Raw genomic sequence first — 24,268 nt, forward strand, 5'->3', positions numbered from 1 at the left:
CCAGCTAGATAAATGTTGTAAAGCCACATGAACATCAACATCATCAAAACAAACATTTACCGGCAACATCTCACAGTTGAACTCTGTGATTCTTATCACTCTTGCTATGAGTTTGTTGACCTCGTTCTTGTTCCAGATGCTGAATCTGTTCGTGGCCGTCATCATGGACAACTTTGAGTACCTGACCAGGGACTCGTCCATCCTGGGGCCGCATCACCTGGACGAGTATGTAAGGATATGGGCCGAGTACGACCCCGCTGCTTGGTGAGTGGCGCGCACACACTGTCACACACACTGTAGTCATTCGAAATATGAAGGCAGAAATACAGATCTGAAGTAGCAGATATACAGACTGTACTGTAGTCGGATCTTTCTAAGCTAGCAGACATTAGATGTGTCTCTGCCGAATGTAAAGTTACTCTTAACTCCTGACTTTCTCTCCCGTCCTGAGAACGGGACAAAGACTGATGTCATGATCTCATCCAGGAAGTGTTATGATGAAACAGGATCTTCATCAGCTGGTGATCTGCATCACAGATGATGTTCAAAGTGGGTCAGTCACAGCTGGCCTGAGTTGTCCAGCTCTCCCGCTGCCTTTTCTCTCTGAACTTCTTCTGCCTTCTTCTCTCAAACAATGCACAGTTTGTGCGATGAATGTATCACCTCTCCTCTTCCTCCTCCTCTCCTCACTGTAATGAGTGTGTGTGAGCATGCATGAGAGGAAGGTGTGTCACACCTCTTTTTCTCAATGTAAATAAATGCTCTCTCCTCTTCTTCCTCGTTCTCCACTCTCTTTATTTCTTTCTCTCTCTCTCTGTATTCAGTGTGTTCCCTCACCTAACCTCCCCTCCTTGTATTTTTCTTGCAGCGGGCGCATACATTATAAGGATATGTACAGTTTATTGCGAGTTATCTCGCCTCCCCTGGGCCTTGGCAAGAAATGCCCACATAGGGTGGCCTGCAAGGTTTGGACCAAACCCCTAAAGCACAAACTTAAACGCAACCTGCTCGCCTTTAAGAGACTGGAATGAATGTCGCTCTTTTATCACTTTTAAAACAAACCTTTTTACTACTTCAACTTTTTTTTAAATTTTTTTTTACTTATTATTTCATTTGGTTTGATTTGTTTGGGTTTGCATTATTCAGTTGTTTTAGTCCCATTTCACCATTGAATCATTTTGGGTCGGGGGGTTTCTGTTCTATGTATTTGCATTCTGACTTGACAATGAGAATGTTTGGGACAATGCAGAAATGCACACACACGCACACACACACACACACTCTTGTACGCACTCACGCGCACACACACACACACCGATAGCGGTGTGTGAAGCATGAGGTGGTGCACTGCACTCGCTATTGTCTTCTGACTGAACGCTGGGGGAAAATGACACTGATGTGTTCACCTTTTAAGTCAGTACGATGTAAACATTAAGAGTCTAGACTCCAGTCAGCCATTGTCTTTTATTTCTGCTTGCTGTCTAATTTTTGCCTGGGCAGAAAATGGTTCGAGCAATGTGCATTGTTCTTGTTTGAGTTGGGGTTTTGGGTGAGGGAGGTAGGGTTAGTGCAGAGACACATAGCAGAGATGGCTTGGTCTGAATATCGTCGCCACGTTAGCCTTCATAGCCGTTAGCTCGGCCACTGTTCGACAGCCACGTGTCATCAAGGCGCAGGAGTCTGCAGGCGTGTTGTGTTCCACCATCTAGTGTCACCTTTAGCCCCCAGTAAACACTGACTGTACCTAATATGGATGGTGATACCTTAATGACAGAGTAGATGAAGTACTGAGTAATATACTAATTAGCTTACTAGCATAATCATGTAAATGTTTGTAAAAATATATTAAAATAAAGCCATAACAACTTTTATTGGTACTGGTGTTGAGCAACAAAATGCTAAATACAGGTCACTCATAGAGCGTCAAAACTATGGTTATAATAATATTACATCATGAATATTAATTACAGTAAATGACATTATTGATCAAGTAATGTTCAGTTTTTTCCAAAGACTGAAGCAGATGAGAAGTTCTTCCTGTTATTGTAAGCAACATTACTTTAGAAGGTAAAGAAAAAAAAAAAATGTAAAAAATGTTCATGCCTGAGGACAGCTTGCATAAGAAAAGAAATATATATAAGAAATATATATATATATTTCTTTTCTTATGCATTATATATATTGTTGGGAGGCATGTCGACTGCTAGTGAACACAAATGATCCCAGCTGATATCAGCAGCTGTCGTTCTTTGGAATCAGAAACTGCAGACTCTCGCGCCTCCATGACACATGTTTGTGAACCGCTGTGCTCAGCATTAGTCTGTAACATTTTTATAAGATCTAAGATTTTAAAGCCACTATGTGCAGAGAATTTATGTGATTATTGAATCTTATTTCTGGTGGCAGTGAAACTGTGTTAAAATCCTGCAGGTAGTGGCTTTTAAATATTCAAGGTAGCTGAACAGTTGTTGGGCCTGTTACAAGCTCCTCAGAAGGAACGCATGCATACGTAAATAGTCCCAGAATTTGTGTGACGGTGCTAAAACCTGCAGCAAAATCAAGCTACTACAACGAGCAACCACCGGTGAAGAAGTGTAAAATCAAATCCTATAAAGAACTGTTCATCTTCTAACCTCCAGAGATCTACTGCAGCTTTTACCTTCTGTTTAAAATCCTCTTCAGTGTATAATATAACCAAAACAAATCCACTCTTTGGACATTTTTATGCTAAATAATCCCAGATCGCACTGACACGACACGACTCCCCCTGTGCAACAAGCACAGTGTGTTATGTAAACACACAAGTGTGTTACGAGATCGTCTGTATCCCACATACTCGTGTTCTTGAGTGGAGGATGTAACAGGCCTCATGGTAAGAGTTTACTCTCACTGTTAACTGAAATATCATCATAAATAATAAGGCCAAACCTGCTCTGTCTGTGGCTCTGGAGTTTGGGTAAAGAAAGGAAAGGGACAGGGTGTGTGTGTGATTTGGGGCAGTGACTCTGGACATACAAAGGTCTTGTGTCCACCAGGTACCTCTCATTAACTTCCTGTGTCGACAGATGCTCGCGGGTACGATCGTCAGTCGTCTGCGGATGTTTTATGACTGTCAAGATCTTGACAGTGCTGAAGTCTTTGGCTTTGACTGAAGAAATGGGTCAGTTCACCAAAATCATAAAGAAAGAAAGAATATTTTACAGCTACTGGTGAAATCTCCTCATGCACATAGTTTTAGTTGTATAAGGTCTTTCCCAGTACCTACTCTTGCTATATCTGCAAGTAGTCGACCACTGTGCCCATCAAAACTGCAAGAGCACGTTTATTTATCTCGTGTTTATTTTAGTAAATTCAATCATTCATCATTACAACACGTTCTCGCTACTAACATGCCCCAGTTTTGCACGTGAAGAGCTTAGACGTCAAGTTAGACTTTCAAAATAAAGCTTGCTGACAGATATTTCAGATAATGATTACATGTTATGACTTTTGGATTGTTTAGTGTTGAAGGATGTTCATGAAAAGATTCTGCTTTATTGTTAAAATAAGTCATGTCACTTATGTAATTTTCATCATGTAGATTACGTAAGTTAATTTACTTACCATCGTGATTTAAAAGTCAAGTGAGTTTAGACACTTGGTCACACACAGGTCTCCGTCAACCAAAATAATAATAGTGTTATTTGAGTTTTTATTAAAGTGGTGCCTTTGTGCCATTGAATCTGTTCACAGTGAGGTCTGTGGAAATAACTTTAAAGCTAGACACCACAAGAAGTCAGTGATGAAACACACTTTTTGTGATGGGGGTGAACTGACCTAGCCTTTAGCACTGCTGGGTTGTCCCGACCCTCCCTGTCAGGTTATCAGGGAGGAGCTGCCGTGAACATCTGGAGGCACGGCTGTGAGCGGAGGTTCCCCGGTGGACACGCAGCCTCAGTAACGGACTGCATTGACTTGTCATTGTGACTCACTCCGATCTCTGCAGCGGTGCTTTTCTTTGCCTGCTAGAAGCCCCGCTGCCAGTTCTATTCGAGCGGCGAAAAAAAAAAAGAAAAAAAAATCCCTAATCCCCCTTTTCACCTCGCATAGAACGGTGTCTCAACAACAACTAACTAAACTAAACAACACCTCCTCTTCCTCCACCCCTCCCCTCCTCCCCCAACCTTTCTCCCTCCCCTCCCCTCCTCTCCTCTCCTCTCCCTTACTTACTTTATGATATATCAGACTAGGATCCACGTAACACGACCCCTCGTTCTCTCTCTCTTTATCTTTCTTTCTCTCTTTCTCTCACCACAGCAACCACATATCCACAGCGATCAAAACAATAACCTCTGTGTATTTGTTTCCCTCCCTCTTCCTTTCCTTTGTTGGTTTCTTTCTTTTTTCTCCTCGTGTCTCCTCCTCCAAACTCACCTCTGTGCGTCCTCCCCCCCTCTGTCCTCCCCCTCCCCACCCCTCATTGTTTATCTTTTTTCGTTTTCACGTCGTCCGTCTACGTTTGTTCTGTCTGTCGTGTGTGTGTGTGTGTGTGTGTGATGGTGTGTGTATGTTTGAATGACTGTGTGCATGTGATATGTGTGTGTGTGTTTGTGGCCAACCCAGCGGCCGGATCAGTTACACAGACATGTATCAGATGCTAAGACACATGTGTCCGCCGCTAGGCCTCGGGAAGAGGTGTCCCGCCCGGGTCGCCTATAAGGTAGACTCGCCCCCCACCTTTACCCTCCACCCTCCTCAGCCACCACCCCACCTCCTTCTGTCCCTCCCTCCCTTCTCCCTTCATGCCTTTCTTCCCTACTTTTCTCCCCCTCATCTCCGTCCTCAAACCTCCCCATCGCTGGGGAGAAGACCCTCTCCTCTCTGTCCTCTGCTGAGACCTCCCAGTCCCTTTCCTCCATCTCCTCCTCCTCCTCTTCCTTTCTCCTCCACGTCCCTCCTTCCCTCTCTCCCTCCTCCCAGCGATGTTCTCCTCATTGTCTGTTAGTGGTGGTTGTGGTGGTGGTGAGCGCTGTCCTCTCTTCTCTCTCTCCGACCGCGGGGATGGAGGGATGGGCTTTTGTCGTGCAGTGAAGTGAAGTGATAGTGGAGTGGTAGTCAATCCTCTTTCTTTTATATCCTCCCGTCAGGCCGCAGGAGTAAAGGAACGGAGGAGGCTTTGCTAGTCCTTCTGCAACCTGCACGGACGCATGCACATGCACACCCACAATCCAGTCAGAAGAACAAAGGATTTTACCTTTTCCCTGCCAAATTAAGGAAATTAAAATATGGAAACATCCACAAAAACTAATTTAAAAGGACGTTTTCTTGCATTCTGCCATATTCCATCTTGAATATTTTAGTACAAGTACATGGAATCTCAAATAAACTTGTACAATACCCCACAGCCTGTGTTAAAGAATTTTCCAACAACAATTTAAAGATTTAAGGCAAATATAATGCAGATTGTATAAATAAAAAACATATTATTGGGCTACATTTCTCTCATTATGTGTTACAAATATGAGTATTTACACTACACAAAAAAAACAAACAAATCTGTAAACTCTGACATGAACCCCAGAACAACCAGTTGCTGGTGGTGATTACTGATATTCTTTGCGAGCATATACTGTGTATAGAATTATGAATGCTAAAATGTGAAAAGTATTGAGTTTACACAAGCCATTATTCTAAAAATAACAACCACGAAAAAACTGAACATCTCTAGTGCAAAGGTCAACATACAAACAGCATTTAAAGTGAGGTTATTTAAACCAGGCTTATATTCACACTGTGCAGCTCTTTGCTTACGATGCGGGTACAGAAGGACCGGCAAGGGTGTCTGTCTTCAGTCCTCTGCGTCTCTTATTCCTGTGGATGGCACTATTAGTGCACACATACACATGCCCACATTACACTTACACACTGTGCACATACACATGGCCCTTCTAGCTTTTTGTATTTTTAAAGATGTTTTTCTTTTTTTGACACCAAAGGAAACTTCAGAGTCTTTGGCTTCTCTTTGTGCCTCAGACCATCAGGGTAAAGATTTGGGTCGAGTACTTCAGCATCCGCTGTCTCGTTGTCTCTTTGTCCTCAATTTCTCTTATCGTCAGTGGAATCATACTCTGTCTATCCTCTCTGTCATTCTCTTTCTTAGTGACACCCAGATGCACCAAACAAGTATTGAAAAAATGATAGCAAAGAGTCCCCATAATCGAGAAGCTATGAAAAGTAGCACCACAAAGGCAAGCAACCAGTGTGAAGTGTATGCTTCAACTGTAACGCTACTCTGCCTTAGCCAACATCAACCCTAACCCCCAAAAGCTTTGGAAAATTGGAGGTTTCCTTCAATATTGATACCAAAATGATTCCCTCGTTTGATTAAAACTGTCACGTTCCCCACTTGGTTCATTTCTGTGGCTGGAAACAGTTGGAAACAAATGCCAACCACCGGCAGGCTTTTCTCTCACTGGGCAGAAGGATGACTGGGAAGATTCCCTTGGAACTGAACAAACATCCAGTTCCAAAGAGCATCTAGACTGCAAACAGAAAAACAGTTTCCTGATGCATCTTAATAAAAAATGTGCTGCTTCATTCACTCTTGTAGATGGACTCAGAGGGGCATGGAAATGTTCTGCAGACATCTCACCAGGTAGTCTGCAAACCAGTCTGCACATTGTACCCTATTGCCCTTTCCTGCAGGTGGTGGACCCACAGAGTGGTGGTTCCATGTTGGTTTTCCAGGCCCAAACCCAATTAAAATAAAGCCCAGCCACCAGACGCCCTTTGACAAGCTTCCCTTCCAGGTCAGGTCTCTGGGCTCAGGTTAGCCTTAGATATATTAGATAGGATGCTACCCTGCATCAGAAAGTGCCAGCTGAAGTGGTTCAGGTATCTGATTAAGAGACTTCCTGGAGGCCTCACTTTGGAGGCTTTTCCTGTCTAGGGGGAGATCCCTGGACAGACCCAGAACTCAGCAGAGATGCTACATGTCTCAGCTGACCTGGGAACATCTCGGAATCCCCCAGGAGGAGCTTGAAAGTGTTGCTGAGGAGAAGGACATTTAGAATACCCTACTTAGCTTGCTGCAACCATGACCCAACCCCAGATAAGCTTAAGAAAAAAGATAAATCCTCAGTCAATGCTTGAGCCAGTTGTTTAGGATGGTAAGGCAGAATTGGTTCCGATTGCAAACAAACCACTCCAGAGTAGGAGTAGAGGCAAATCTTCTCTAGATGATCTTGGCCCACTTGTTTTGGCCCACATCTGATCACGATTGCTGTGTTGACACATGCACAACCAAACCAAACCTGTAGATGAAACACTCAAGGTATCATAGATCAAATAATACAAACTCTTCAGTGCTAAACTTTTACCGAATCTGGGTGTTCACCACTGTCTCTCTTTCTAGATTCTCTCACTTTTATCTCCTCTCTCCCCCTTTTTCTTCCGTTCTGCTCTCCTCTTCACTGTCTTGTTGTATCCTTTACTCAATTTTGTTGCTCCCTCTTTTTTCTTACCTGTCAGTCTCTCTTTCTCTCTTGCTGTCATTCTTCTGTCCTTGTACCTCTTCGTCCTTTCACCTGTCAGCAATCAGCATCCATCTTCATTCCTCCATATCATCCCTCTGCCCAATTAAGACCACTCTGTCTCTATCTTGACTCTATTGTTCTTTCTTTTTCTTTTTTTTCTTCAGACTATCAACTTGTATTGGCAGTGGCCCCCATCACATACTTCAGCCATCAAAGCCTTCCAGTATTCATTGATACAGTTTCACAGAAAATGTCCATTAAAGGACCTTGTGAGAACAGAAAGTCTCAATGTTTTTTTTGTCAGAACAGAGAGGGGAAGGTTAGACGTGTTGAACCATTTGACACTGATCACTCTTAATCCTAAAGTTCTTGATCTACTCTTTAGTGGACACTAGCTCTCGCCCTCACTGAAAAAGTGTTCAAAGTTTTGACAAATGTGTATCTCTATGACACCTTGCTCTTTGAGCTGACCTCTCCTCAGGAAACTTATGTCAGTGTTGTTTTTAGTCCTCGTCCTTATCTCTTGTCTTGTTCTGTAATTTTCAGCCTCTTTCTTATCTTTCTTTCTATCTGCACACACACACTTCGTTCCTCTCTCTGTTAAAACCAATTGACCCACGTTCTCTTGAATCCTCTTTTACTCTTTCAGTGTTTTCACGATCCTCCTCTCCCTTCTCATACTCGCCCTTCCCTTTTTATCTGTAACTACATCTCATGACCAAGCTTAGAGCCGCCTAGTTTAACTCAACTAACAGCTGCCCCTAACATGTGTCCCCTTTGAAAGACCCCCCCTCACCTGACCCTTCAGTACTACCACTTTGAAGTCTGGTTGGTCCAAAACAAAAACAGAAACTTCGATCATCTCTTTTTGATCTTCTCTATGATTTTTTTTCTTCTTTCAGGGAATGCCACAACTCTAATTCTCTCTAACTCTGACAACCCCTTAAGACACTGCACCCGTTTGGCATTGAGAGAGATCTTGACTTGATATGAAATACTACCATCGCTGTCCAATTTGACAATGATTAAGGGAACCATTCATGGGAAAAATGTACAGAGCGAAAAAAAAAAAGTTATGAAATGAATCTGCCAATCAATAGGATCAATCCAGTTGGATTGAGGATACTCTCTTTGCGCGGATGCACGGCTGCTTGTATTGTGAAAGTGGGTTTTGAGGGAAGTCGGGGGAAAGTGGGCTGGGTGGAAGATTTTGGGGTTAGATAATGAGAGTGAAGTTAAGGCATGTTGCATGCTCTGTTTGTCCGGGTGTGTGGGAGTTTTCTTGGGGGGCGGTTGTTGTGTGGTGTTGCATGCATTGCTCACAATCTCTGTCGCATGGCTATGGGCGACATCGAGCCTGCCTGCCTGTCTGCCGAGCGCTGTGGATGTTGGCCGATGCCCTCCGCCTGCCGCACACTTGGCTTTGGGCATGCCCGACACTCACACACACTCAGGAACACGAGCACGTACACAACCCCACCGCCATCGTACTGCCGTGCTTGCTATCGTTAGTGCCCAACGCTCATGTTCGTAGGTAAATCCGATGGATGCCAACTGGTTATGATAGGAACAGCAAGCGGCCCCAGCTGGCCGAGCTTGTTTCGTTCTATCCCCAGGATTCTCCATTGGTTTTACCTGGTATAGACATGTAAAGACAGGGAACCTCCTTACAGGTAGGGGGAGCTCTATAGCAGATGCCTCAAATAAAACAACAGCAGTCTCCTGAAAAATTTCAGAATTACTCCAGTGATACTGTTATTGTTCTCCAGTCAACCTATTTTGTCTTCAAGGGACTGCAATTAAGTGCCCTTAATTGCAGTCTGTGCAAATAATTGTGTGTAAGTGGGTGGGGAGGGATGTTGGGGCTGGAGGGGGGTGGGGAGGGAGTCAGTGTATGTGTACTGTTATAGTATATATCTATATGTGTGTAACAACAGAGATGTGTAAATGCGCCAATGCATTCACACATTTAGGGAACATGGGCACAGGTTGGGTCGGAGGCCATTTTGGCTCCGATTGTTCTTCCTTGTGGTTCTCGGCTCTCACAGTTGCTTAGCAGCAGATGGCCCTCATTGGATAGCTGTGCTGTTTCGTAGAGTATCATTGGAAAATCAGGAGACGCGGGGACTCACCAATTATAGTTTCTTACCTCAAGCAAATGCTCTTGCATTTGCGAGTGAACACACCTTAAAAATGTGTAGCAGACTTAACACACGAATGCTCAACAATCACTTAACATAGCACACACTTGACAGAGGAATCATTGCCTCCACTCAAATTTACCGACTTGACTTATTAGGCTACACTGATCAAACAATTACCCAAACACATTATAGTCACCCTTGCCTTAACTCTGTCTCACAGAAAATTAAATAAACCCTGGACGGATCCAGTCCAACTCTAATTGGCTGTTGTCTATGGAGCTCTCTCAACCCTGCCCCCAACCCCTCACCCTCTCCCCTTCCTGAAGGTTCAGGCACACCACACTTAAGGCAGGACAAAGATCTTTCTCATGCTCTCATGCTGACTGGCTCTCCACAGAGGCTGCTGCGCATGGATCTGCCGGTTGCTGATGACAACACGGTGCATTTTAACTCAACCCTCATGGCTCTGATCAGGACAGCACTGGATATAAAGATTGCCAAGGGTACGACCCTAAAGTACTACAGTCCATTTACTGTTTACCTTAGTTGTTCGTCTGTCTGATATTCTTGGGTATTCCTGGGTAATTCAAAAATATGACTTTTCTGCTCTCTATTTCTGTCTTTTCAACAACCCTAGATTATTTTGGCAAATTTAACAAAACTATTGATTCTGATTCTAACGAAATACTTTCTTGTTTTGGGTGAATGTGTACATGTGTGAATGGATGCATATGTTCTTTGGACGTCCTTTCGCTTCATGCGCTCTTATGTATGTGGGGTGTTTGCATATGTATGGATGTATGCATGTGTGTACAAATGATTGATGCGTGTGTGGACACTCTGGGTTGCTGATGCTACCCAGGCGGTGCAGACAAGCACCAGATGGATGCAGAGCTGAGAAAAGAGATGATGGCTATTTGGCCGAACTTGTCGCAGAAGACGCTGGACCTGCTGGTTACACCGCACAAGGGTAAGTTGCAGGAGAGCATAGCATAGTGGTGTGTGTGTGTGTCCGATCACCAACTCACCAAGAGGACAGCTTCCACCAGCCAGTGTCATTCACTGCTTCGCATCTCCTGATCAGGCTACAACAGCAGAAACTCACACACTAAACATTCAAACGTAAAACATACATGCACACATACATAAACCAGAATATATTCTGTACATCCAAATGTCCTTCCAGTGCTGCTGTCTGCAGCAAAACATCTACTACTTCATAAATTCCAATGAAATTGGGTATCAAGATTCATGGTCCGCAGGCTAGTTATAATGGATTTTGGTGACTCCTTGGCCCGTCATATAGCATTGCTATGATAGAAACGTGCTACCTTTGCTCACTGCCCCAAGCAATAATAGTGACTCGAATAGTGTCAAAGACATTGCACGATACTGGCATATGAAACCAATGGCAAGGGCAGGACTCTCGAAACAATACAGCCAATAAAATACAATAAAATAACTTGGCAATAACAATTATTTAATGTCTGGCAATGATCTCTTCCTCTGCTCAGAGGTTGTTTCGTCTCCCCAGTTTGCAGGTATTTGAATTTCTGTTCTTCTTATTTGCGTTAGCTGCTAACTGATGCTAGCCACTATTCAAAATTCCCGCTTGATCGACATCTATTGAGCTTCGTTTTTGCCATTTCTGCCGACTCAGTGGCAGATGAACAGAGAGACCAACCCAATTATTTAAACAGAATGTCAAGCAGAATAAAGCAGCAACAGTCCCACCTGGAACAAAGGACATGACATGGTTCTCCACTCATGAAGATAAAAGATTTGTGTCTAAGCCAAAGTTACTGTTTAGGCACAGGTTGTACTGTAAAATGATGTGGTTTTAAGTCTCGGGCAATTAACCACAATTCCTGAAGCTACTAACAGGCTACAAAATGTGCTAATTGCTTTCCTTACCAACAATATGGAAGGTCACAGTTCTACCTGGACCCTGGTTTGGTTGGTCGAGCCATTTTGGACTAGATTCTTGCTAGACAGATCGTCCAATAGTGTTTTTTAAGTTTCGAGGGATGAGGGTTATGGATGGTGAATCTTGTACCTAATTGGCTAAAGTAGCTACTGCATCATTTGTGTTCACAGAAAACATCCCACACATCCCATACCATACATGCACTGGAGGCACACTCATGCACATACAAACACACCAGAATGGAAACGTTAGCACACATACCTGCACTGCTGATCTCTACCCATTCAGTTGGTCCTGGTATCAGGGGGTGCCTGCTATAGAAGATCCTCTATAGAAGTCTTTTCACTACAGGAAGAATTGAGCAGTTATAAGATCAGTAAAAACAGATGTTGAGGGCAAATAATTATATAACAACGAGTATGTAGGTATATCAAATGTTCGTGATGAATGAATGTTTAGAAGGTTATATAAATGCTCCCATGAGTACAAACTAGTAAAATGATGCATGTTATGCATACCCGCAAGTTACGCATGGCGGCTAAGAATGTATAAGATATGCATATGTCATGTCTTATTGCTCAGTTATATAAGAAGAAAATAAGATATGTTGTGGTCATATCTTATCAATATCAGTTTTGATGATGGATGACTTGTAGCCATGTCACTATGAAAAGGGCGCCACTCGTTCAGTGAGAAACTTAGTGAAGTTATTCGACGACCAAAACAAAGCTCAGTATTTTTCTGATTTTAAATGTTAATGTCTTCCATTCAAACTCTGGGGATACATGTCTGGAGTTTTTAGAAAAAAATTGAGCTCCTGTTTTCCATTTGACTGTGGTGTCAAAAGGTTTCTTAATGAGGTGGCTACCTAGTACCTTAATATTATGTCTAAAGATTAAATATACTCAAGATTTGGTATGTTTAGATTACAGCTAAGAGAATGTTATAATGTATAGGTACAGCATCTGCCTGTGAAAAGACTACTGGCCTTGTTGTGCTAGTAATTGTAGTGTTGTAATATTGTATTTGTCTGTTGTACACCAGCAAGTGGTGTCTGTTTCTGTTGATGCTGCACACACATGTTTACCCCGTGGTTACCTGAAATCCCTGATGACAACAAAAGAGCGTATAAGTCTCTGTTGTAAAAGCGTTTTGTCCCTTTATCTTGTACAGTTCACGGTCTCACTTGCAATGCTCAGAAACACATCGTCAGCAAACATATAGACTCTATCCTTTATCTTGCCTTACATATAGGTGTTCTTCATGACCTACAATTGGGGAAAGTTGGGAATGATACTCAAAATCAAATAGGAGTTTTAAAGTCTTGATTTTGATGCTCAGGTCTGTCCCTCCATGAAACAGAAATGGCCCAGTTGCTGATGTACTCTGCATGTTATTGTGAACTTGTTGTTGTTGTTGTGTGTCTTGTCCCCCACTCCCATTCCCCCCACGGCTCAGGGTCCCATCCCACTCGGGTCTAATCTTGCAGGGTAACTTGTCATTTTCTCAGCAGCCACAGACTTGACGGTGGGCAAAATCTACGCCGCCATGATGATCATGGAATACTACCGGCAGAGCAAGACGAAAAAGCTGCAGGCCCTGCGAGAGGAACAGGTAGACTCCATCCCAGAGAAACTCCCTGAACTCGAACAAGTTTTTATCACCCTTTTCTCTTCTTCCTCCTGGTACCACTTCCACTGGCCCTTGTAGACAATTCTGCCTGTCTTCTGTCAAATATGGATTTAAAAGTATAAGAGCCACGTCTTATACATTTAAATCCTATATAATCTCTCAGCTACACATCCAAAAAAAAGTTCCTACCTCTCTCTCCGCCTGTGCTATGCCCTTTATTAGCATGCCACCTGAGAATCTACGTTCTTATCAAGCACCTTGTTGCTCCCTCCACCAGCCTTATGCCTTTTACCGTGCTTGCTAACAGAGGTTTCTACCTGCTTTACTTTCTCTAGCTATTTAGCAACCTTTCCCACAACAACTGCTTTTAAATTTCCTTTGTCTTCTCACCATGGGCTGTTTGAACGTGGTGAGGAGGATTCGGTGTTAACAAAGGATTACCAGTTCACAACTATGGTTTTTGTTGTTGGCAATGTTCTGGACCGTGATGATAATTATGATGATGATACCACATGGCCTCACCTTTTGTTCCCTGTCAGTGCTCTTCCCTTCATGTCGATGAATGCCGTTGAGATGCACTCGTGCCCGCTATATTTGTATTTTTCAGTCCACGCTGTGGAATGTGTGGAAACATCTCTCCACTCATGAAATACCTCCAGTTTGCTTTAGCAAGTCATCAGCATTTGATCCTAAATTTCAGGCAATGCAACCAAGTCCAAAATTTGCTCATAAACGTATATTTCTTGAGATGGGATTTCCACTTTCAAGAATGAAGGAGTGCATTGGTGACTGGAGAGTATGTTAGTCTTTCTTCTTTAAACAGTATGTGTTGGTATGTTCTTGAATGCAGCCATCCCATTGGACTGAATGGACAGGTCCACACAGGCTCTCTCAACATCAGCAGTACACAAGGACTTCAAGCAGTCTGTGTGTCTGTCATCGTCGTTTGCCATGTCCACAGTATCTCACATCATTCCTGTCTCTCTTACAGTGTGGTCTTGTGTCTTAGTAATGCTGTACCACTTTAAAGGAAGAATCCACCCAAAAACATAACCTTTACATGTTGTGCTTTGAATAAAGGATGTGGTTGGGATCATGGACAAACCCCAGTATTCACAAATTTGATAGCTGTTTTTGTATTTATATGTCCACATCAGAGGTCCATGAATTCATGCCCAAACCTAAAAAACATCCCGAAATGTACCACTTGTAACCACATCTGAGAGCTGAGAGCCCAACTCAAGCATAGCCAGGAGATGTCAGACCTAGCCAGGCAACTCAGGTCAGATCGGCACCACTTTTACAGCTGATTACTCATGAACAAGTTAATTTGCAGGTTAACTAAATGTTGTGTCTTACCTAAGGTTGCGTTAGTCGCCTTTCTCCCATGTGCCATGGCCATAATGCATATATAATCCCTTCTCCTTTCTAAGAAAGTTGGTAAAATTCATCCAGATTTTCTCTTCTTCTTCACTTGCTGACTAAAACATCATGGCTAATCCAGTTTAAAAGTCACAACAAGATTTGTCATTTGTTGTCATGGCTGCTGACATTAGTATTGCTAATTTGGTGTCACCTGTGCTCTCCGAGACCTACATATGTTTATAAAATAGAGCTGTAGTAGGTTCATGAGGAAAGGAACATTTTTAAAGGATAGCTCCTGGTCTCATGTAACAGTGTTAGTGAGCCGAGAGGTGGATTTTTCTTTAACTTCTCATCCGCTGTGCTCGTATCTCTCGTCCTCCATCCTCCCACTTGTGCCTCTTCACGCCACACTTGTCCTCTTCAGTGTTTGTTGAGCTGTTGTTGTGTCTCAGATAATATTTTGTTGTGTGGTATTCTTTCTGCTGTCCGTCACTCTCCTGTTTCTTCACCCTGTTGTCTGTAGTCTTGCGTCATCTCTGTCCCTTCTGATGCACTCCCTTTATCCTTCCAGGAAGAGATGAGACCTTGGCTTATCAAGCTCTCGCTGTTTGGTCAATCCACGACGATTGTCACCAAGTTGCTCTAACCGAGACCCATTCTCTCCACTCTGTGTGCTCATGAAGCTGTCTGTTTGCCTGTCTGTCTGCTGTGGTGGTTGGTGGGATGTTGAGTGGAGGTTCCTGTGACCAGTGGCGCCGTATGTAATCAGTCAATCCTGGAACAATTCATTGATACATATGCCGCTGCTGAAACATACTCCATTAAAGCCAGTGTCTGCGTTAGGTGTTTGGTGTGTATGTATTAGCCATCTACCATGATCTTTCTCAGGATGCATCACTGGAGTTACCCAGTATCAAACAAGACTGTCCAGAGACGAACTTGAGCCGTCCACCTCTGTGGCACAGGAGATGACGACTGGACAGGAAAAGGCTGCGCTTCAGTGTCTGATCAGCTTTTAACATGTACAAAGAAGGAAACAGAAGGTTTTTCAGCTGACATATTGTTGCCATTGACAAATACATTGGAGGACTACAGCTCTTGAGCATTGATAGGCTTGAATTTCTGATTGCTAGATAAATATTTAAACAACTTGAATTCACCAACAGAATTCAGTAGATCTCATCCAAACTGTTTTGGTTCTTAACTCAATTCTGCTTTTTAGCTAGCTAACCAAAGTTAGCCCTAATAAACAAATGTGATTAGCACACTTACTATCTTATTCAGTGGAAGTGAGTGTCTTTTATACATGGATGGATTTGGGATAAAAAGGTAAAATGTCACTTTGAAGCACGCAACAGAAAGTTGGTGGACAAGGCAACATGACAGACATTTCTGTTTATCTCTGCAGAAGAATAATTCTGGTTTAAGCCGACTCTCCTGAAGTTACCACACCAGTCCACTTGCGTAAAACCCTCAGCCTACTTAGAAAAGAGTTTTGACATTGCAGCCAGACGAGTTTCCTGTCCAGCAGATCAGCCTGATGTGTCCGAGGAGGTTCGGATCTGTGTATCTGTTTCTGAACAGGCCTCGATCCATCTGCACTCATTTAGCATTCAGCCTTCAGCTTCCAGGCTGTGGGGGGACATGACACAGGCTGAAGTAGTCATGAACCATTGCTTTTAAGCCACTCCTGAGAGGTCTTCATTACCCAGCATACCCTGGGAGGAAGCCTGCCTGACCTCTGACCTGATGGAAGCAGATGTTCTTAGTTCAGGATCAGATGTCTACTTTCTACAAAATGGCATATTACTCAAAAAAAATATATTAGCAGATGAATGATGACTTTTGAGTAAAATGTCTTTTTTGATCATGTGTTTCATGAATATGGTGATCTGGTCCAAAACCTGTGATTTATGAGCAATCTTACCTCAAATGCCTAAGGTAAAAGTTTCCCTCTGACACAGATCTGAGATCAGCTTTCCCTCCCTGAACATCAGGCCAAAGTGATATAAAGGACAAAGTCAAGTAATCTTAAAGCCGGCAGTGTTCATTTAAACACTTGTTCAGTGTGGTCAGCAGATCCCAGATCAGTAGTCTGGCAGGTAACTTTACCTTGGATACCCACAGCCATGTGCTTGCCGATGGCGCCCCCGTGTGGGTGCATGCTGCGAGTGCATCCTTTTTTTTTTTTTGTCCTGTGTCTGCCCCCTGAGTGTGCCTGATGCCAGCCTGCAGGCCATGTCGTGTATCTCACACAGAACCGAACGCCATTAATGTTTCAGCGCCTGGAACCGCCCTCTGAGGGAGGGGGCACCGACGGCCAGGGGGGCCAAGGCCTGAACGGCCTCCCCAGCACCCAGCCGGACAACCTCAACAGCATGTGAGTGACTGGGAGCAGGTGGGAGCTTATATGTAGTGCACTGAAGGGCAGGAAATATTCATATAATGGGGTCACTGAAAATTGAAATAAACTCAGTCAGCTTCGGGAGAGAATCAGCTACGTGCCCAAACAAAAAAGAAAGTCCTGTGAAAATGTGCGCATACTCTTTATCAGGGTGAAGTTGAGATGAATTATCATGGTTGTAATGCTTCCCAAATCTTTTCCTGTGTATGTGCATGTAAGAGAAAGTACATATGTATGTTCTTGTTTGAAATCCTGTTGTTCCGGTCGTCTTGTGATCGTATGGATAAAGTTAGCGTGGTAGATTTTTAACTTGAGCTTGTGCAGGTTTCAGTGCAATGTGATAATGTAGACGTTTATTTTTGAGACATCCTTAAAACAGCCACTCTACAGAGAATACGCCTGGTTTATTTAGGTTGAAACATGTTGTTTTCTTCTTGCACCACTCTCAAGGCCAGAATGTCAATTTTATGCTCCACTAGTGTTACAGATGGTTGTAGTATGTTATATTATTATTATTTGGGAAATAAGCACATTATTCTTTAGGCTTCATTAAAACATGAAAATATAATATGTGGCATCACAAATTATGCACAAAATCTGATTTGATTTTAAGAGATCCTTCAGCATCAGCTGCCTGATCGGTCAAACTGTGAATTTTCTTCACTTGGAAGCCTCTTGGATTTGTAATCCCCTGACTTGTGTGTATGTGTGGGCGCCAGACCTCCTGAGGGTGGCATGACTGAGAGCCAGTCGTGGGTGACGGCCAAAGCCCAGGAAATGTTCCAAAAGGGTAACTGGAGCCCCGACAGACCCTACCCCGACGATCACCACGACAACCGTCACAACTCTCAGGTATGATGAACACACAGGTGCACACACAACCACGCCATGGTACAAATAGTCAACAATCCTCAGGACTCCCGCTGTTGCAACACACACATACTGAAACATCCTGAAACCAGCACACCTGCAATCTGCACCTGTTGAACGTTAAACTAGAGGTGCAAAAACTCTTTATTCTCTTTATCTAATTTACTTCATATGGACTTCCTTTACCATTGGGAGCCTAAAACTGTGTTGTCAGTTGAGTTTTGATGACTCCGGTGCCCATCCTTAAAGAAAGGTTGATCTAAGAGTCGTGGCTTGAATGCAAAAGCAAGAAACCTCTTCGATGGACAATAAAGACAAATTAAAACCAGTATTTTACGATGAGTAACTGAGCTGAAAGTAAAACCCCCTGTTTGTTCTTTGCATTCAGGTAAGTATTTTATTTTGAATTATCTTAAAAGATTTACATCTAACCTCAAAAGTGGTTGGATGGGCATTTCGGAATGAAGTGATTTGATGCAGCTGCAAAGGAATTGAAGAACTCGGCCTCCGTCCATGTTGTGGAAACACTTGAGAGCTGTTAGTCCTTTAATCCACTCCGTCACCGCCAGCAAACACTTTTCGTCGTTCAGAGTTGAAATCTTGCTGGATGAAGATTGAAGCTTCTCTCTGTCCTCTGAGCTCTTTTCTGTTTTTATCTGTCTCTCTTTCTTCATCTCCCTGTTCAAACTCCACATCTCCCGTATTCTCTTTATTCTCACCATCTTCCTTATTCCTTTTACTTTTTATTTTTTCCTCTCCACACTTCACCCTCCTCTCTGAACCAGTTGGCTCGGTGGATGGAGCTGGTGGATGTGTTTTGTGATGAGCACCTTCTCTTCCTTCCTTTCACTTGTCTGTTGGGACTCTCTTCAATCCCATGACTAACGTACTAAGATTGGATTTGGATTTGGTAATTGTGTCGTGGACTGTCTGGAAATGAGATATTTTCCTGCCCCCAGTTTTGGATCTGAGTTTTACGTCAGAAAGATGGCTGCAGGGGTTTGGTTTTGTGCCACACTCCAGGATTCAGAACAATGATTATGCGTAGAGGATTTTAGCTTCAGCTAGTTTTATTGCTATCCAGCTCGTCTAAATCTCAGAGGCCAGTTTTCCAAAAACAACAAAGGTTGCAACAGTCAATTTATGCGACAACACGTTGCATAAATGAAGACAGATATTGTAGTGAAGACACATTTATTTTTTAATTTATTTAATGTTACCTTCACATCCGTTAGCCCCTCCCCCTCGATCAGTCAGTCCCTCCCCCTCCCTCAGCAGACAGTGGTCACGCCCCCCTCTCGTTGTCTTTTACAGAAGGTAGAGATGAGGGAGATGGGGCGGGACGGGTACTCCGACACTGAGCCCTATCACCCAATGGATGGGCACGGGCGGACCCTCTCCATGCCCCGCCTCTCGGCAGACAACCAAGTGAGCACCTTCATCCCACCATCATCACCATCATCACCACTCTCCCATTAATATGCCTGATAGCAGTGAGGGCAGCCGAAGTGAATCAGAAGTCTCAGTGACGCTTCTGAAATAAAATAAAAACCAAAGCCAAGAAACATTTCTGTTATTCTGGAATCATTTCTAGATTTCGATATTGAGTCAAAATATCAACAAAATGTTCTGACAGGATGCAACGAAGCAGCGAGACTTCTGTTAATTCACCTTCGTCTGTCTCGTCCCTCCCTCCTTCCCTTCCCCACCACCATCCCACCTCCTCCTCCTCCTCCTCCTCCACCACCTCCTCTTCCTCCTCCCTCACTCTCATAAACTTCCACTTATCCAGCTGCTGCTCAGCTCAGGTCAGATGACCGGATAAGTGATCTAGATATGTACAATATATATATCTAGAGGACCTATATGTATAGAAAATATGTGGTCGGCTCATATCCCTGTTCCCTGTTCCATCTCCATTAAATCCTTGGTGTGTCTGTCATGTGTCAACTGTGGCCAGAGTTAACGTCTCTCCTCAAGCGACCCAAAAAAGAAAAACTCATGAAGTAAAAAAAGTTTCTGCAGCATATAAATCGCTCAAAACAAATACAGCCACAACGCAAATTCATTAACTCGTCCAAACGGACTCATTTTTGACGTCGCTGGTGTGTTTTACGGAGGACCGAAGCTGCCAAAAGCAAAAAGAAGTAAACAAAAAACAAGTATGTAAGTAGTAAAAATGCTAAGAAAACTATTTATAAAATGATACATCAAAGATGACATAAATGCTTCTGTTTATTTACCATTGTATTAACATATTTTTATTTGCTTTCCCATTTGGTTTTCCATTAATTGTATTTAATTCTGTCATTTTAAAATATACTTAATTTACAATGGATAACTGAATAATAGAAAGGAAAGTTAATCTGTAAAATAAGTAAATAAAGAAAATTAATTTAAAGACAAGAGCTAAGCTAATTAAAACAGAAATACTTTTATTTATTATTTTATTTATCAATATTTATGGCACATTTGTACATTTTGAAATGCTATTTTTTGGTGCTTTGAAAGGCATATTAATGTATTTATTGAGTTGTTTATAAATACATTTATTTTTCTATTTTCTGCGTTCCTCCATGGCATGTGAGATATGAAGGCTGACGTAGAAGCTGTTAAAGATGCTTCGATCCCAGCTGAACCTTTTTGTAGAAGTTATTAACAGCAAAATATTAGTGAGAAAATAAAATTTTAGGTTGAGAAAGGGGCGGATTTTGAGTGTAAAAACCTGATTTTACACTCACTGACTGTGTAATCTGGCCTCATGAATGTACGCAGCAGCTTTTAGCACCTTCACAGGACATTATAGTACATGGATCGGTGTTGTATCTGTTCTCAGTCTAAGTACGTAGATTGAAGAAACAAGGTAGATAGAAACAGGACGGGAACTTTATGAAGGAAACGAAAAAAAAAAACCCTCGCTCTCTGCTCACAGATCAGAAATGAACATGCACAATTTTCATAAGAAGAGCTGGAATGTATATTTCCATATAGACTTTACTGTGAAGCCTCTGGCTGCAGTTACACACACACATACACACACACACACACACACACACACACACACACACACACACACCATTCATGCATACAGGCATTACCACTGTCACTGCATCCAGTCATGCTGCTCTCACTCTGGTATGTTGGTAACTCCATGGAGTGTTTCTGTGTGAACATTTAGAGGACGAGGTAGAGAGTTGTATAAGAGGGAATGTGATGTGTGAGGAGAAGGAGTCAGTACGATCCAGATCCGATTATTCTAGTTTGTTAAAGCAAAACTCTCGCCAAAATGCAACTCTTTCTGTGAATGTACGCAAGTCAAAAGTTCCTTTAAAAGCATAATTGTGACGAAAGAGGCACTTTGAAGATTTACTAGTATTTTTGTTTTTGGGTCACGCTCCTGTCTCCGAGCAACAACTATCCACGCAGGATCTCAAGTGACTTTTCCAGCTTTTGATTTTAGTATTGTTTCTTATATGAGGCTCCTTTTTCAACTTCAAGGTCAATATTGTTTTTCGCTAACAACTAAACAACAAATTATCCGCATTTATATGGAACTAAGCTTTAGGAGCGTTCCACCTTAACTGTCCTCCAGGTTACGTCTCATTCTGAGATCGACTCTTCTCCACTGGCAGGACGGCGGCGAGTGGAACAAGCTACTGCTAACATGAGCTGTTCAAAAACTTTCTTTTTAATAAACTCTGTGTACACAAACAATGTTGTCAGTGCTGGTGTTCATGTGTAGAGACCCTGGTGATGCTACCAGCAAAGTTTCATGTTGTGTCCAGACTTCTTACTGTTTTAAAAATACAGATTTTGATGCTCTTGTAAAAGTGCCCGCAGCACTCCCATTGAAAATGAGTTTGACCCCAAAACGAAAATACGGTGAATCTTAAAAGTGCCTCTTTTGTTGTAATTATGCTTTTACATGAAAATGTGACTCATATACATTCACAAAAAGACCCTAGGTTGCATTTTGGCAAGAGTTTCACTTTAAGTTTCTAATTTAGAGGATGGATGAGGTTGTTAAGTGAGTTAAAGTCTGCAGCTTGTTATGTATTAATATCTTGTTATTTCTCTTCTTTGTCCTCTAAAATACTCCATATATACAAATACGAGCTCAAATTAAAGCTGACAGTTAGCACCGTACACTCATACCACAGTTATTGTTTCATTTTAAATCCAAATGCACTTCCAACCAAACAAAACAACACTCTCCAAAAAAACCCCACTGACTGATACGGATCTCCCTTCAAACTTGTTATTTCACCGCCGTGACAGTGCTTCTGAGAACTGTGTGACCGTTCATATACTTTGTGTATTTGGTTTTTAATTCATGGTTTACCTGGGCTGGTATATTGGTAGTTTTCTGCCAGAAAAAGCCTTTATAAGTCAGATGATACAGTATAAAGATTGGCCGCAGCAAAACATGCTGGATTACTGGATTCTAACTGGACACAAACTCACAAATCTACCTTTTTGATTTGTCCGCCTCGGTAGGTCGAGGAGAGGATTACGGTTTGGGTTAGAGTAATAAGTCAAGGTTCACTTTTGATTTCACACGGAACACAAAAACTAAGATCTCAGTTAGAAGTCAAAGATCCTCTACATGTCGGAATCGTCGACGCGACCCGACCCGACTGTGTTTCATCTCCGCCAGTTGAAATACCAAGTTTCCAGGGACTCTCCTTTGCACGCTTGTCTTTCCAACAAGGATAGAAACAATCACTTCCCTATATATTTAGACAAGCTCCACCCTTTCGCTGCTCCCTGCTCATTAAAACAAACACCACCTGACCTGCGCTGTTATCGCGACGTTAATATTACATAATATTACAACATAATTATACTTTCAAAGAATTAGTTTATATAGTCAGTAACTGAAAGTGAATGAAGATAGATGCTGCGGGAGTGTAGAAGATGTCCTGTGTGTGTGTGTGTGTCTGTGTGTGTGTGTTGTGTATACACTATATATGTGTGTTACTTACTGCCTTCTAACACTGCTCTGCCTTACAGAGAGCTCATGCTGTTTCGGTAAGTGTGTGTATTTGTGTGTGTGTGTGTGTGTGTGTGTGTGTGTGTGTGTGTGTGTGTGTGTGTCTTATATATTGTCCTCTGTCCTCTCTCGCTCACTGGCACACCCACCTCGCTCTTATATGTGTGTGCACTGGCCTCCTTTGAATTAACTGGGTCCTCTCTCTGTCTTCTCTTTATCACTTCTTTTCGTACGTTTACGTCTTCGTCATCCTTCCCTTCATCTTCTCCTTCACTTCTATACATGTCCTACATCTCTGTCATCCCTGCCCTTGTCATTTTTTCTCTCCCCCTCCCTCCCGAAACCCGTTTTCGTTCCTCTTCATGGATTCATTCTCCGTCCTCTCCCTCTTTCATATCTCTGTCGTTCGTTTCTCGTCCCTCCCTGTTTTATCTACTCGTCCTCTGCCTCTCTTCTTCTCTTCTCTCTCGGTCCTGGCGGCTATGCTATGTCGGGCCTGTGCTCTGTGTGTGTGTGTGTGTGTGTGTGTGCGCGTGTGTGTGTGTGTGCTACACTGCTCTGCTCTACGTATCATCTCTGTGTTGTCCTGCTCTGCAGCGGAGGAGACACAGGCCTCGCGGAAATAACCTCAGTGTATGTACCTCTCTCTCTCTCTCTCTCTCTCTCTCTCTCTCTCTCTCTCTCTCTCTCTCTCTCTGTCTCTCTGTCAATCATTTCTTCAAACTGGATCTGAACCAGAATCATATGTGTGGGTCTGACCTGCACCGGGACGAGGTCAGATGGTGATAGCGACACCACCTGGCGTTCATGACAGCGTACAGTTACGATCCCGTCTGTTTTCATTTATTAAACACATCTTCTCTGTTGCTGTTTGATATATTCATATTATTTTATTGCCAAGAGCAAAAGTCTCAAGTCAGATTTAATCGGGGGGAATCAGGTGGGTCGATGGGTTCAGCTGAATGTGGAAAAAGAAATACATCTCTGTACTCTGAGTCTATTTTCAGTCTGTGCACATACATAACCTGCGTATCAGCGCCACACTCAGTTCTTTCCTGCAAGCATATCTACATTTTGACTGACAACTAAGTCTGTCAGACTATTATTAGGACTGCTTTATACTTGTAATTGTAATATGATGGCATTTAAATGCAAGTACAACCTTTCAAAGAGCGATGACATTTTAATTCTTTTGATTGACTGGAAATAAAAGACCAAGGAACAAGGTGGAATTGAATTTGTATAATGTGCGCACAGGTTTTGAATTTTGAGTCTAATTTTAGTCTGTGCACATACAAAACACTCAGTTCTTTCCTGCGAGCGTATCTGCATTTTCACCAACAGTATTTTCCCAGAAGTAACCGTGATAAACTTCAGACTGGCGATGTTATTACAAGTACGACCTTTAAAAGAGAGATC

The 24,268-nt window shown here is 42.7% G+C and overlaps 1 protein-coding gene across 2 annotated transcripts in view; it reads left to right on the forward strand.

Annotated features, from left to right (window-relative positions):
• Positions 1-24,268, forward strand: part of cacna1ab (calcium channel, voltage-dependent, P/Q type, alpha 1A subunit, b) — a 174,714-nt gene that overhangs the window by 138,862 nt on the left and 11,584 nt on the right. The window contains exons 39-47 of one of the 2 annotated variants that reach the window (XM_037093118.1): positions 137-264; positions 4,603-4,699; positions 10,056-10,161; positions 10,521-10,628; positions 13,096-13,199; positions 16,841-16,962; positions 17,706-17,838; positions 19,171-19,284; positions 22,870-22,887. In XM_037093118.1, the coding sequence (XP_036949013.1) occupies positions 137-264; positions 4,603-4,699; positions 10,056-10,161; positions 10,521-10,628; positions 13,096-13,199; positions 16,841-16,962; positions 17,706-17,838; positions 19,171-19,284; positions 22,870-22,887 (930 nt within the window). The remainder of the gene's footprint in view (positions 1-136; positions 265-4,602; positions 4,700-10,055; positions 10,162-10,520; positions 10,629-13,095; positions 13,200-16,840; positions 16,963-17,705; positions 17,839-19,170; positions 19,285-22,869; positions 22,888-24,268) is intronic. The other variant, XM_037093126.1, reaches the window with a different exon arrangement.

Source organism: Acanthopagrus latus, chromosome 1 (assembly GCF_904848185.1).
Source record: "Acanthopagrus latus isolate v.2019 chromosome 1, fAcaLat1.1, whole genome shotgun sequence".
NCBI lineage: Eukaryota > Metazoa > Chordata > Actinopteri > Spariformes > Sparidae > Acanthopagrus > Acanthopagrus latus.